Source organism: Ictidomys tridecemlineatus, chromosome 5, assembly GCF_052094955.1.
Source record: "Ictidomys tridecemlineatus isolate mIctTri1 chromosome 5, mIctTri1.hap1, whole genome shotgun sequence".
NCBI classification, from domain to species: Eukaryota; Metazoa; Chordata; class Mammalia; order Rodentia; family Sciuridae; genus Ictidomys; species Ictidomys tridecemlineatus.
Window position 1 is genome coordinate 71018987 of NC_135481.1, and position 14118 is coordinate 71033104.

General features: G+C 36.2%; 2 protein-coding genes across 8 annotated transcripts in view; one reads left to right on the forward strand and one right to left on the reverse strand.

The window, feature by feature from the left end:
• Nucleotides 1-6285, reverse strand: part of Togaram1 (TOG array regulator of axonemal microtubules 1) — an 85211-nt gene extending 78926 nt beyond the window's left edge. For 4 of the 6 annotated variants that reach the window (XM_021730688.3, XM_013361339.4, XM_078050186.1 and 1 more), the window contains exon 1: nucleotides 3990-6284. In XM_021730688.3, coding sequence (XP_021586363.2) covers nucleotides 3990-6035 — 2046 coding nt within the window. In that variant the 5' untranslated portion in view covers nucleotides 6036-6284. Of the gene's footprint in view, nucleotides 1-3989 lie in introns of all 6 variants that reach the window. The other 2 variants (XM_013361338.4, XM_040275955.2) reach the window with 2 other exon arrangements.
• Nucleotides 6286-6471: 186 nt separating this feature from the next.
• The window catches only part of Klhl28 (kelch like family member 28), a 39332-nt gene continuing 31685 nt past the window's right edge, over nucleotides 6472-14118 (forward strand). The window contains exons 1-2 of one of the 2 annotated variants that reach the window (XM_040275956.2): nucleotides 6494-6628; nucleotides 7158-7292. The gene's annotated coding sequence lies outside the window, so the exon portion shown is untranslated. Of the gene's footprint in view, nucleotides 6629-7157; nucleotides 7293-14118 lie in introns of both variants that reach the window. The other variant, XM_005331754.4, reaches the window with a different exon arrangement.

The window sequence follows — 14118 nt, forward strand, 5'->3', positions numbered from 1 at the left end:
GTACTTTCCATTTAAAATGTTGCTGTAAAACTAAAATTGTTTTAAAAAATAAAGTTTATTAATTTTAACATATATGCATATGTACTTTAGAAAAACTACACATATAAAAAAATTTGTATATTTAGTCTCTGTCCTTCCAACTGAGAATTCTCAGTGTAGTTTTATGGACCATTTAAAAAATTTTTTTTTAGTTGAAGATGGACACAATACCTTTATTTTATTTATTTATTTATACGTGGTGCTGAGGATCGAACACAGTGCTAGGCAAGTGCTCTCCACTGAGCCACAACCTCAGCCCTTTAAGAAAGGAATGATAATTTGATTTCTGGGACAAATTTTAATTTTATACAGCATCTTTCAAATACAAAGTACATCTACAAAAGCATGTCAGAAATGCACTTACTTTCTGATTCTTGTAAATCGTGCCAGCACCAGAATCTTAATATACACACTGACATCTTGAACTTGACACATAATAGTCTTAAGATCAATGCTTACAGCAAATCAACAGCAGCTCGATACTGTTTACAGTATATGAGAATAATCAACCAGACTACATAAATCTGAAAAACATTTCAAAAAAATCTACAAATTTTGGAACTGTAAAGAACCATTTTTGTTTCAGGTCTGCTGTAAAAAAAAAAAAAAAAAAAAAATCTAAATTACATACAGATAGCCTCTGACTCCCAATTTTTCAACTTTATGATGATGCAAAATCAATGTCTTCAGTAGAAAGTATACTTTCTTTCTTCTTTTTTAAAAAATATTTTTAGTTGTAGATGGACACAATAATTTTATTTTTTTATGTGGTGCTGAGGATTGAAGCCAGTGCCTTAGACGTGCGAGGCAAGTGTTCTACCACTGAGCTACAACCCCAGCCCCAGAAACCATACTTTCAATCTTGATCTTTTTCTGAGCTATCAATTGATAGCTATTCTTATCAATACCTGTTCTTATTAATTTGCTAAGTTTTCTCACAAATCAGTGTCTAAACACGCTACTTCTCAAGTCTGAAATTCACCTGGACCCCCTGACATTTAGAAAACTCTTACTCATTTTTCATCCCACTGTTCCAATCAAAATTACCCAGACAAAAGAATGAATTTATGAAAAATTTGAACACATAACTCTGGGATAATTATAACAACAAAAAGAACTGTAAAGAGGGGCTGTGGTTGTGGCTCAGAGGTAGAGCACTTGCCTACTATGCGTGAGGCATTGGGTTCAATCCTAAGCACCACATAAAAATAAAACAAAGATATTGTGTCCACTTATAACTAAAAATAAATATTAAAAAAAAAGAATTGTAAAGAAATCTTGAACTTCAGAATGTAGTTATTTATGGTATCAGTCTAGTAATTTTTTGCATATTGTAGGAAACAGTGTCTGAATAAATATAACTTGCTGGGATCTAGGGTTTTATTGTGGGAGAAGACAGATTCAAATGGGGAATAAAAAAAGATGTGGAAGAACTCTGTACAGTTGGATTTGAATTGGAGGTATCAATATAAATTAAAAAATAAAAATAAAAAAGATTCTGTTCACTGAGAGAGCCAATTCATAATGAGAAGAAATAGCAATGAGCAAATCTATACCATGCTTTGGTTTTTAAATACTGCACCTACTAAGGCAGTACTAGGACTCTTGAAAAAATAGCCGATTCCAGGTCTGAAGTAGGAAAAGTACAAAGTAAGCCTGGGCATCAGGTTAAAAAATGTCAAGAAAGTGCTCAAGGACTAGAGTCAAGCCCAAAGGACATAGGAGCCAGTTGCTGGTCAAATAAGAGGTAATTTTAGCATCAAAAAAGCTACATTTTGGGCTGGGGTTGTAGCCCAGTGGTGGACTGCTTGCTTAGCAAATGTGAGGCACTGGGTTTGATCCTCAGCACCACATTAAAATAAAGGCATGCTGTCCATCTACAACTACAAAAAATAAAAAAATTTAAAAAGCTAATTTTTTTTAATAATTAAGAAATTAGGGGCTGAGGTTGTGGCTCAGGGGTAGAGCGTTCGCCTAGCATGCCTGAGGCACTGAGTTGCATCCTCAGCACCACATAAATGCAAAATAAAGATATTGTGTCTACTTAAAACTAAAAAAAATTTAAAAAAAATTAAGATGTATGTAAAAATTTATTACACATAAGAGAATTTCAGCTAACAAATATAGAAGAAATGTTAGAATTTTTTCTTTAGTTACCCTTTTTGTATCCTCCCAGTGCAATAAATAATACAGGTGTAAAACCCTTTAGTGGATGTGAAAACCAGTGTGTGAAAAGTTGTTGGGATATTCACAGGGTCTCAAAAATATCATCCTACAGATTATACACTAATTGTAAATTTTAAAAAAATATATTTTTACAATGGATTTGGTTATTACCACTTTAAACAATTAAGTTAAGCTTCACTAATAAGGGAACAGGATAAAATTTGATGTACTATGAAGTTCATATTACATATCTCCTATGTAATATTTTTACTAAAACTGTTTATCTTGAATCTAATTATAAGGAAACAGGTAGATTTGAAAGGTAACACATTCTACAAAGCAACTATCCGAGACTCTTATTAAAAGTCAATGTCATGAAAAAAACAAAGAAACACAAATATATAAGACAGAATGCTAGATAAAGAAGACATATTGGCTACATGAACCATGACTGGATCCTGGATGACAAAAGTAAAAGAAAAAATACAAAACACACTTTGGGGACAAATGGAGAAATGTAAATGCAGACTATTAGATGTTACTGAATTGCAATTAATATTCTAAGGCAAAATATTAATATTATGGTTATTAGGACAATGTTATTCTTTTTTTTTTTTTTAGAATTTTTTAATATTTATTTTTTAATTCTCGGCGGACACAACATCTTGGTTGGTATGTGGTGCTGAGGATCGAACCCGGGCAGCACGCATGTCAGGCGAGCGCGCTACCGCTTGAGCCACATCCCCAGCCCCCCAATGTTATTCTTTTTTTTTTTTTTAATATTTATTTATTTTTAGTTGGCGGACACAACATCTTTGTTGGTATGTGGTGCTGAGGATCGAACCCGGGCCGCACGCATGCCAGGCGAGCGCGCTACCGCTTGAGCCACATCCCCAGCCCCCCAATGTTATTCTTAGTAGATATTTTTGGAGACATTTAGGACCGAAATGTCAAAATGTACACAACTTTCAAACGGTTTAGCAAATATGGCAAATATTGGATTCTCATACTCTTAGCTATAGACTCGGAATTTTTTAAATAAAAGTTTTGGGGGGAATCTCAGTTCAAATGTCACTATCTTCTCTACAGCTTTTTATGCTTAGTTTACTTTTTTAACTTTTAATTCTAGTAGAATTTTTTTTTTTAAAGAGAGAGTGAGAGAGAATTTTTTTTAATATTTATTTTTTAGTTCTCGGCGGACACAACATCTTTGTTGGTATGTGGTGCTGAGGATCGAACCTGGGCAGCACGCATGCCAGGCGAGCGTGCTACCTCTTGAGCCACATCCCCAGCCCTCTAGTAGAATTTTATTATTAGTTTTTTCTATCTTCAGTAATTCAGAAATCCCCACAGGACTCTTTAACAAAATTTCTTAAGTACTAGATTTAGTATATAAACTAAATCTAATACTTAAGAAATTGTGTTAACTGACCTTTTCCCAAAACTGTGTGGAACTGGTTTCATCTTCATTTCCAGAACTTAGTTCTTTATCTGGTACCTACTAGGTATTTTGTGTTTATTGTATGAATCCAGTAACTGGCATACCAAAGTAATAATTCAAAATTGCAATCAGGTGTTGTTCACATCACACTGGGCCTCAAATTTAATCAATCAATCAATTAAGTGGTCTTATACTTGACTCCTACCATTATAATGAATACTCACATTAGCATTTAAATTAAAACAGTGTAACAAGGTTCAGGTAGTCTTATTCTTAAGTCATCACAAGCATATTTTCATTTTAATTTCTTTCAGTTCAAATCAAGGAAATTAGACAAGCATACCTGCTCTATATCCTTGGAATTGGAGGTCTGGTTTTCTCCAAGAACTCCAGGCTGCTCATTTTCCCACGGTAATTTATTTTTTCCTTTTCCTGCACTTAATACCCTCCGGGTACAGACAGTTGGACTGTAAGATCCATACATTTGCATGCTATCCCTTGTGTGATCACCACAGAGAGAGTGTGCACTCTGAGTTCTGTTACCAGCCAAAAGCCAGTCTGTATCCGCTCCATGTGCCAAATGGTTTGACCTACCCTGAGCAGAAGATGGCATGAGTATTGCATATTCCACAAATCCTTGTTCTGTTAGCCTTGGTAGGGTTTTTCTAGCCAATCTGGCTTGCACAGCATTCATCACTCCATCTCCATTATCTTGCAGTTCAATAGTATCTACAGCTTTAAAAAGGATGCTGGTTTTACCTGAGCCCATTGATGATGCCAACACAGCAAAGGCTTCTAGAGCTGCTTGGCGAACCCTGCGTTTGCTATCTACAAGAGCTGGGGCAAGATCAAAAGACAATTTGGGTAAGTCAAAATCCTCACTGGGATAAGTCAGGAGGGAGCAGATGCAGATGTTCACCACCTCCTCTCTTACTCTGGAATGCTTATGTTTAAGATGTTCCAGGAGTAAACAAAGCACCTGTTGAGGACCTACTTCTTTCATTAGCTTGAGGAAGATTTTCATGTATTCCTGTTTGATCACCAATTTGTTGTCTGCTAGTACTTTGACAGAAGCTGCTATAACTGGTCCTAAGAACTGTTGGACTTGCTCTCCAAGACGAATAACTAGTAAATGCAGGACCTGAAGTGTGCTATGGACCACTTTGAAGTTAGAATCGTCTAACAAATTATACAACAAGCTAATGAAACCAACAAGACTAGAATGAGGGGTAGAGCTAGGGTTAAATTTTCCCAGCACCTGTTTTAGTTCTTCAACGGCCTGAGTCCGGTTCTTATAGTCTTCCTGATCCAATAATCTTGAATGCAGCTCCTGAGGAATAATCCCAAATTTAAGATTGCTATTGCAAAGAGCCACTGCACAAGGGACGGAATCCTCAGGAAATCCAGAGGCTTCAAGTTCCAAATAATAAGGAACTTGACTTCCAAACTGGGACTCCAGGCGGCGATTGTAGTGTCTCCTCAGTGCAGATGGCAGACGAGAGATATAGGATTGAAACCTCTCTTGGCCAAGTCTCTCACCAATTTGTTGAAGTGCAGAAAAAGCTACCTCTGATTCTTCTTCTATCTCCTGATCACCAAGCTTTCTGGCTAGAGATATTATTACCTCAGTGAGATCCAAGCCGAGCAACAAATCCTCAGGAGTAAGTAAGATGGGGAGCAGTAGTGCAGTAGAAGCTCTAAGTCGGCTATTGGTACTTTCCAAACCTTGCTGTATTAGCGTTCTTAGCACCTGTCCAGAACTACGTTTCAGACATATGTGCAGAATCTGCAGCGCATCTTTCCGCAGAGCTGGATTCTCTTCTCGTAAGGAGACAACTAGTTGAGGCAGAAGTGCTAAACTAAAAGCTTCTTCCAGCTGGCCTGCCTCCCCCTGACCTCGGAGAACATCGGAGAGAAGTTGCAAGCAGAGTCGTTTCTCATCACTACCTCCTTCCACAAGCACTCGGCCCAGGGCCCGATACAATGCTTCTTTACGTCTGGGGAAGCCAAGTCGACCGCCCCGCCGTGGCAAAGCAGCCTGCAAAGCCTGGAAAGCCTCGGAAGGATCGGGGACGGTGCGCAAGAGCTGAAAGAGCCGAGTCTCCTCTTCATCTCCCCCTGAGAAACCACCTCCAGGCCCAGACCAACTACTTGAGACTGCCTCTGCCGGCAACAAGAGGGTTGAGGCCAGAGGTGAAGGTGTAGGGGGACAGGAGCCGTGGTCCCCGGCAGCTCCGCGGCAGTAGTAATTTTTCTCTCCTCTCATGGTGCCCCCAACTCGATTATCATCAGTCTCTGGGGCGGAAGGGCGACCGCAGCTCTGGAGGCGACACGCATAAGCGGCTGAAAGGGGCGGCACCAGAAGCAGCGAGGATGGCGCAGCCGCCATGGAGGGTGGTCAGGTAGCGAAGGCTGAAGGAAACCATTGCCGTCTCCGAAGGGCTCGATGAAGCCCAGCCTTCCACTTCCTTCCCAAGCCCCAAACTGCAGAGGAGGAAAAGGAACACCTTGAGCCAGCTGCCAGGCCGCCTCCTACTCCGGGAGGCAGCCTTTTGGCAAAATGGCCCCCGCTAGAGTCCCAGACCCCACAGCTGCCACCGGGCGTAACCAGGAGCACCACGTGACCAAACCGATCGCTTCCATGGTGATGTACCCAGAGCGGACCTCTTGACCCGGAAATCGATCCGCCGAGATGAATGCTGGGTCATGAAGTCCACGTCAGATGTTAAGGCAGAAGTGTCCTGGAAGAGGAAGTCAGAACGTTGGAACGTAACTAGAGCGGAGAGGAGGGCGGGTACTGTGGGGTGGTGGTGGTGGGGAAAGGGTGTTAGGCGGAAGTGACGTTGTCCTTGCTCCGGGCGGAAGTTCCCCGCCCCACCCGTGAGAGTTGAGGCTTGACCAGAGCGAGTGAGGATCTTGTCCCGGCTTCAATTGTCCACGGCTCCACCTCCTGTGGCTGCAGGTGTGATTCCTGGGACTCAGGTATTTTCCCTTTGCTGTCCTCCAGCGATGCAATATTTGGCAAAGTTTTGCCCAAGTGGCACTGGAGATAGAGGTAAAGGAGTGGACGGGAGCAGGCAGGGAAAGGCGACATCTTCTTATGCAGGGCTCGTTACCGTTGTAAACGCGTTACTCCCTACAACCCTGAATAAGTGTGATCCTTTCCTCCTCCTATCCGTTTATTCGTACAGGAGATCCCGACCAAAGCCAAGCTCATAGACGGGGTAATTTTATTTTCCAATTCCCAATCTTTGGGGACCTTATTCACCACGCTTTTCTCCCAGGTCCCCTTTTGGTACTTCCCATAACCCTCTGGCTGGGGAAGGTCAATTGTTTTCTGTCACTTTTTCTTACCCCCATCACTTTTAAGTTCTCTTTAAAACGCGCATAATCTGGAGATAAATGTTTTTCCTATAACTAACCTCCTCCCTCTAGACGTTCTCAAAGTCTTGTCTTCTGATGCAGTTCTTCTGTGGGACTCACCCTTTTCCCCGCCTCCTCCCTCCTCCAGCCGAACTCCCAGCAGGATCTTCAAGCGTCTCTGCAGCCTTTCAGTCTCCTAGAGACAGATTGCAAAGACAATTTCAGTAGCGATGGAAGTTCTTGTCATCACGGTCCTAAGAGAATTCTTCCCTGTGGATTTAGGGTTGGTAGATATTTCTTTGTTTTAGGCGAACTGAGAATTTGATATGCATTTTGTCCTTGGAAATGAAACTTAAGTAGATTGAAGAGCTGGAATGTCTTGGTATGAGGCTGAATGTTTCAGAGTGTGGAAGAGCGATGTTTTATTTTTTTAAATTTTTTATGTGATGCTGAGGATCGAACCCAGTGCCTCACACATACTAGGCAAGTGCTCTGCCACTGAGCTACAGCCCCAGCCCAGAGAGAGAAATTTTTAAAGAAATAATACAATTACTTTTGAATAACCTAATGAAAAAACTCAGTTATAATTTTTTTTTTACTCAGTTATAATTTGAAGTCCGAAATTTATACACTTTAAAGTATTGCTGCCTTGTTCTGTATCGGATGGGATATCCCAAATAATTTTTAAAATTCTAGAATAATTTAGCATATATACTAAACTATGTTGTAATGTTTCTGGCTGATGCAAGTTCAGAAATTATTTCTGAATTTTGCCTTATAGCACAATTTGCATATCATAGTTCTTTTTTTTTCCTTTGGGAAAAGGAGGCTACATAAATACATATCCTATGTTTTGGTTTAAATTCAAAGTGGTTACTTCCTTAGTCATTTTGATGTACAAATGAATCTGCCTAGATTTGGTTTGGCTAGCATATTTCAGTTAACCAAAAGAATCCTTCTGCCCTTTTTCTTTTTTAGGCACAGAGTTAGGGCATAGGAGTGAAAATCAAGATAGGATTGTAGCAGTTGTCAATGAAAATGTCTGGTTTTCATGTTTCTAATCTAAGAAACTCAAATGTATCTTTTTATTCTTGTATGCTCAGCCTTCAGGAAGCTAGTACAAATGAAGGGAAAGGAGAATGATGTACAAGTTAGAATGTACACAATAGAATGCCAGTTGGAATAGAAAATAATCCTTTCCACTGATAAGAATTTTCGGGTTGATAATCCAGTGCATTCTGCTATATCCAAGATTTTGGGAAGCCAGGTTAATAACTAGAGATTTTATAGTAATCACCGAATCATAGAAAAAGAAATTGGAAGCTCTTGAATGATATTTCATAATCAGTTATGGTAGAAGCTTAAGAATTGTTCCTTCTTGGGGCCAGGGTTGTGGCTCAGTGGCAGAGCACTTGCCTAGCCTGTGTGAGACACCGAGTTTGAGTATCACCACTGCATATAAATAAATAAAATGAAGGTTCATTGATAACTAAAAAATAAATAAATAAATAAATAAAAAGAATTATTTCTTCCTGCTAGGTGTGGTGGCCTATACCTGTAATCCCAGCATATTGGGAAGCTGAGGGAGGAGGATCATAGGTTCAAAGCCAGCTTTAATAACTTAGTGAGATCCTGTCTCAACATAAAAAATTAAGAGCTTAGTTATAAAGTGCTCTTGGGTTCAATCCCCAGTACCCACTCCCCTAAAAAAAGTACCCCTTCCCTCAATAAAGAATACTTTTTAGAGGTTTTGGACACTTAAATTTAAATCAAGCAGTTGTCATGTCCTGTTCTTGGGAACAAACCAAATAGTCTTTTGATTCTTCTTCTTCTCAGGCCTTTGTAGATCATTATGTTACAAATTACAGTTTATTTTATATCTGTTACATTTTGTCTCCTTGATGAAGACTTGGAAGATGCATTAGTCTCTATAGTGTATATTTAGGAAGTGAGATTTCATCATCATGTCTCTTACTGATTATCTCTTATGATTATCTTGTGGAATATGAATCTTATCCATTTAAGTTATGTTCTATTTATATCTATTACAGATACAAAGGATATTTTTTAAATCCATTTTTGTTGGTATATCATTATACATAATAGTGGGATTCATTGTGATATATATACATGCACATAACATTACTTGATCAGTTTCATAACCCAGTACCTTCTCTCTCTCTCCCGCTTCCTCAACCCTACTGGTCTCCCCTCTAGTTTTATGAGGTCACTTAAATTTTTTTTTTCTTTTGAGCTTCTGCATGTGAGAGAACATATGACCCTTTCTTTTTTTTCGTTTTTAGAATTTGTTATTTTTAGATAAACATGATAGTAGAATGTATTTTGACACGTTACACATATATTGACTATAACTTATTCTAATTAAGATCCCATTCTGGGGCTAGGATTGTGGCTTAATGGTAGAGTGCTCACCTAGCATGGGTGGGATCCGGGTTCCACATAAAAACAGAGGCATTGTGTTGTGTCCATTTATACCTAAAAAATAATAACAATAATAATAATAATAATAAAAGATCCTATTCTTATTGTTAAACATGAGGTGGAGTTATATTGGTCATGTACATATGACCTTTTCTGAGTCTGGCTTATTGGCTCATTATGATGCTCCAGTTTCATCTATTTTCCTGCAAATGACATAATTTCAGTCTTCTTTATGGGTGAATTACATATATATATATATATTTTTTTTAATTCATTTGGTGATGGATGCATAGGCTGATTCTATAACTTGGCGATTGTGAATAGTATGCTGACTTTAATTCCTTTGGAAAAATACTGAAGAGTGGTGTTTCTGGGTGCTATGGTTATTCCATTCCTAGTCCATTAGGAAATCTCCATATTGATTTCCACAGTGATTGTTCTAATTTACAATCCCACATTCTCTATAGCATTTATTATTTGTATTTTTGATGATTTCTTTCTAATTGGAGTGAGAGGAAATCTCAGTGTTGTTTTGATTTGCATTTCCCTGATTGCTAATGATGTTGATTTTTAAAAAAAATCTTATTCTCGAATTATATGAGTCTTTTGTGTATTGAGTATAAAAACCTTTTTTTTTGAAATGTAAGTATAGATAGGGAACATATTTTGATCAAATTTCAGAGTTTGTAGTGAAACATTTTAGTTGTTTTATTAATAATATATCTGGAAAAGTTGAAAGGAGGTAGTTTAAGGATCCATTGAAAATTGCAAATTTGAATTAACCATGCTAAAATTTTCAGTTTCAAAAATGATTAATGGATTACAGGAATATGTGTTACATACCTTTTTTCTTTAGCTGATTTTAAGCAAGGTAAACACAATTGCCCTAAAGCATTATTTTGAGTCAGATAATAAATTTGTTGGATGAATCATTATAGTTTTTTCTGTATTCTTAAATTTTACAGACACTTAGGAATATTGGAAATCAGTATGAGTTTTGTAAACTATTAAAAGTTTGTATTGTTTAAGAAGTATTGTGTAAATGAAAGATATATATTAACAAATAATTATAATGATACCATTTATTGTATTTGCTTCATGCCATGCACTGTGGTAGGTACTTAACAAATATTAATTGATTTAACTATTTTTGGAGGTTGTATATTCTACATTTGTACTGTGGAACATCTGAAGAATGTATCTACTGGAAAGTGACTGTTCAGAGTAAGAAAGTAAACTCAAATTAGTATATTTAATTATTTGTTTAGAATTTTGTATTATTTGATTATAAACTTTAATCTATCCTTTTTGGATTTCTATTCTGAATCTTGTTTACTTTCTTGAATCAAAATTTTAATAACATTAAGAAATTATGGCTCTATTTTTATACCTGTAGAATGAATTACTTATTTTTATCTAGTTTATATTATGTTCCAAAGCATTTATGCATTTCTGTCTTGAGTCAGAACTAGAACTTAAAGTGAAAATTCAATTTTTATTGCATTTTAAGCACTAATCTATATAAATTAACATCATTTAACATCTGTTGCAACCATTTTCAATGGACAAGGGTTAATTATGTAACTAGGAGCTTTTGCTGAATGTAGTAACGCCTTTGGGGACTTGCTTTCTTCTGTATTATTTCTGAATCCATGATATAATGATTTCTGTTATGACAGACTTCTAATTTTACAGTTATTTTTCAGATATAATAAAAATTATTCTCATGGAGCTGGGTGTGGTGGTGAATGCCTGTAATCCCAGTGACTAGGGATCCTGAGGCAGGAGGATTCAAAGTTCCAGAGGGCCCCAAGCAAATTAGTGAGACTCTAAAAAATAAAATTAAAAGGGCTGGGAATATGGCTTGGGATGCACGTCCTTGTGTTCAATTCCTGAACCAAAACAAAACAAAAAACCAATATCATGAAAAAGGAAAGATATGCCAAATTGTTCCATTGGTTCATTTCTCTGAGGGAAGTTGAACTATAGGAAAGATATTTAAGAAAAGAGCAGTTATGATAAAATATTCTCCTAATTTTATAAATCATGTTCTTTATATAAAACATGTATTCATTTTGTTTAAGAAATCCTCATTTCTTTTCACTCTTTGCTCTAGATCTATATTTATATGGTAGAAGATAATTGCCTCCCAACTAATTTTAGCACCACTGCTTTTGTGGCTTAGATATCAATTAAGTAGGTGGATACTAAACTCATAGCTTAGCCTTATAATCTTGGTTTTAGAACCTAAAATTGTGAAGTCATTATAGACTATGGAAAGTTTGATTTTATTGTAATTTTACCAAAATTGTGTATATTTATACATAATTAAGTAAAATATAATACTATATATACATAATATACTACATATAATATATGTTATATAAAATATAATACTTTCTTAAATTTTTTCAGATAGATTTTTTTTCAATATTGACTAATCCAGTTACTTAGATTTGATTTGGAGTACTTTATGTAAATCTTAGACATAAGTGCCTTTTTATTTTATATATATATTAGTTTTAGATGCACACAACACCTTTATTTTGTTTATTTACATTATACAGTGCTGAGGATCGAACCCAGGGCCTCACACATGCTAGGCAAGCCCTCTACCACTGAGCTACAACCAGCCCTTAGATATAAATGTTATGGTACCAAAATTAAGACCAAAAAAGATGACAGATATGTGTGGGAGCCTGCTATATCAAATTTGTTATTATGCAAATTGCTGAAGGAAATAATTATTCCATGGATCCCTCTTTATTTTATTTTAAAGCCCTGATGTATTTTTGTATCTGATCTGTGCATTTTATATCATTATTCTTTATTATGTTTAAAATAGGAATAATAAAAACTTCCTATCTCATATTGCTTTTCTGAGAACAAAAGGTATTAAAAAGTAAAAAACTTATAATAGTACCTGGTACATTATGACAGTTAAACAAGGTTGTATTCCAGGTACTCTTTTATAGAATAATTTAGTCTTGCTAGAAGTGGCATCAGTTATAATTTGTCTCTGTAAACACTTTAAGCAGCCTAACACTCTTTAACAGTGTAATTTTTTGGATATAATGTGCAGAAAACATTGTTCTAAGATTAAGATAACATTCTAGTTGCAGTAATGTGTTTTAATAATCTTGTGATTTTGGTTTGTTTTTGCAATACTAAAAATAGAACCCAAGATTTTTGGTTTTTGAGACAGGGTCTCACTATTTTGCCTAGGCTGGTCTCCAATGCCTGTGCTCCAGGGATCCTCCTGCTGCAACTTCTCCAGTGTTGGGACTACAGCCATGCCTCACTAACCCCAGTTGTGATCACATTAAGTCATCTAAACTCTTTGATGTTTGAGAACAAATTAAAACTATTTTCAGCACAAATGTAATTGCTTAAATATTATTGTAAATTATAATCAATACATCCAAAGTCTTCATGTCTAAGTCTTATTCACAGTTTAGTATCTTATATTCTCCTTTTTTGTTAAAAAAATTTTTACTATGCAAAATTTTCAGATATGTAAAAGTAGAATAATAGGATGAACCTCCATGTACCTGTTATCTAGCTTCAGTAGTTGTCAACTCATGACATCATCCATCTCCTCATCCCATATTATTATTAGTATTGTTGTTGTTATTATTATTATTATTATTTGGTGGGGGGATTACCGGGGATTGAACTCAGGGGCGTCCTACCACTGAGCCACATCTCCAACCCTATTTTGTATTTTATTTAGAGACAGGGTCTCACTGAGTTGCTTAGCACCTCACTTTTGCTGAGGCTAGCTTTGAACTTGAGATCCTCCTGCATCAGCCTTCTGAGCTGCTGGGATTACAGGGGTACATCACCATGCCCAAGCATCCCATATTATTTTGACAAATAATAATATTATTTTGGTAACTCTCTGACATATTATTTCATGTACAGATATTTCAAGATTATTTATAAAAGATTAAAAAAAAGTCTTAAAAGCAGAACTACGGTTTTCAGCAACAAAATAAATAGTGATTATAATCAGTAATTTGGTCAATTTGTAAATTTCTAGTTGTATTCTAAATATATGTGCACATGTACATGTATGGATTATAGGTTGTACTTGGTCAATGTGTCTTAAGTTTATTCTAATCTGCACACTTATACTCTGTATTTTTTGGAGTTTATTTGTTGAAGCATCCAGATTATTTCATAAATTTTTTTCACAAAATATTTTTGCTAATTGTATCTTTCTCTTTTACTTTAACACGTTTTTTCCATTCACTGTATTTTTTGTAAATTAACAGATATATAGGATTTGACTGTGGTTGAATTGGTTTGATTTTTGTGTGTTGGAGGGAATACTAGAATACTCAGGTGGTGATATGTTGTTCTATCAGTAGGCCTTAATGTTGGGTTTTCTCTCTTTTTGAGATTTTTAGCAGTCCTCATAATCAGTGCTGACCTATTAAGTGAGCAAAATGGCATCCTATCATTTATTCTTAATTTAGTAACTGAAATAGTTTTATAAAGACAAACTTAATGATACAGTTAGCATAGGGAGGACATGATGAATGCTTGATTCTTTCCCTTTATTTCTGGGTTTCAATTAATGAGTTGATTAATTGGCATCCTCCATTGGTGACTGATAAGGGTTTTAAGAAATTATTTTGACTTTATGGATTTAATATATCTGA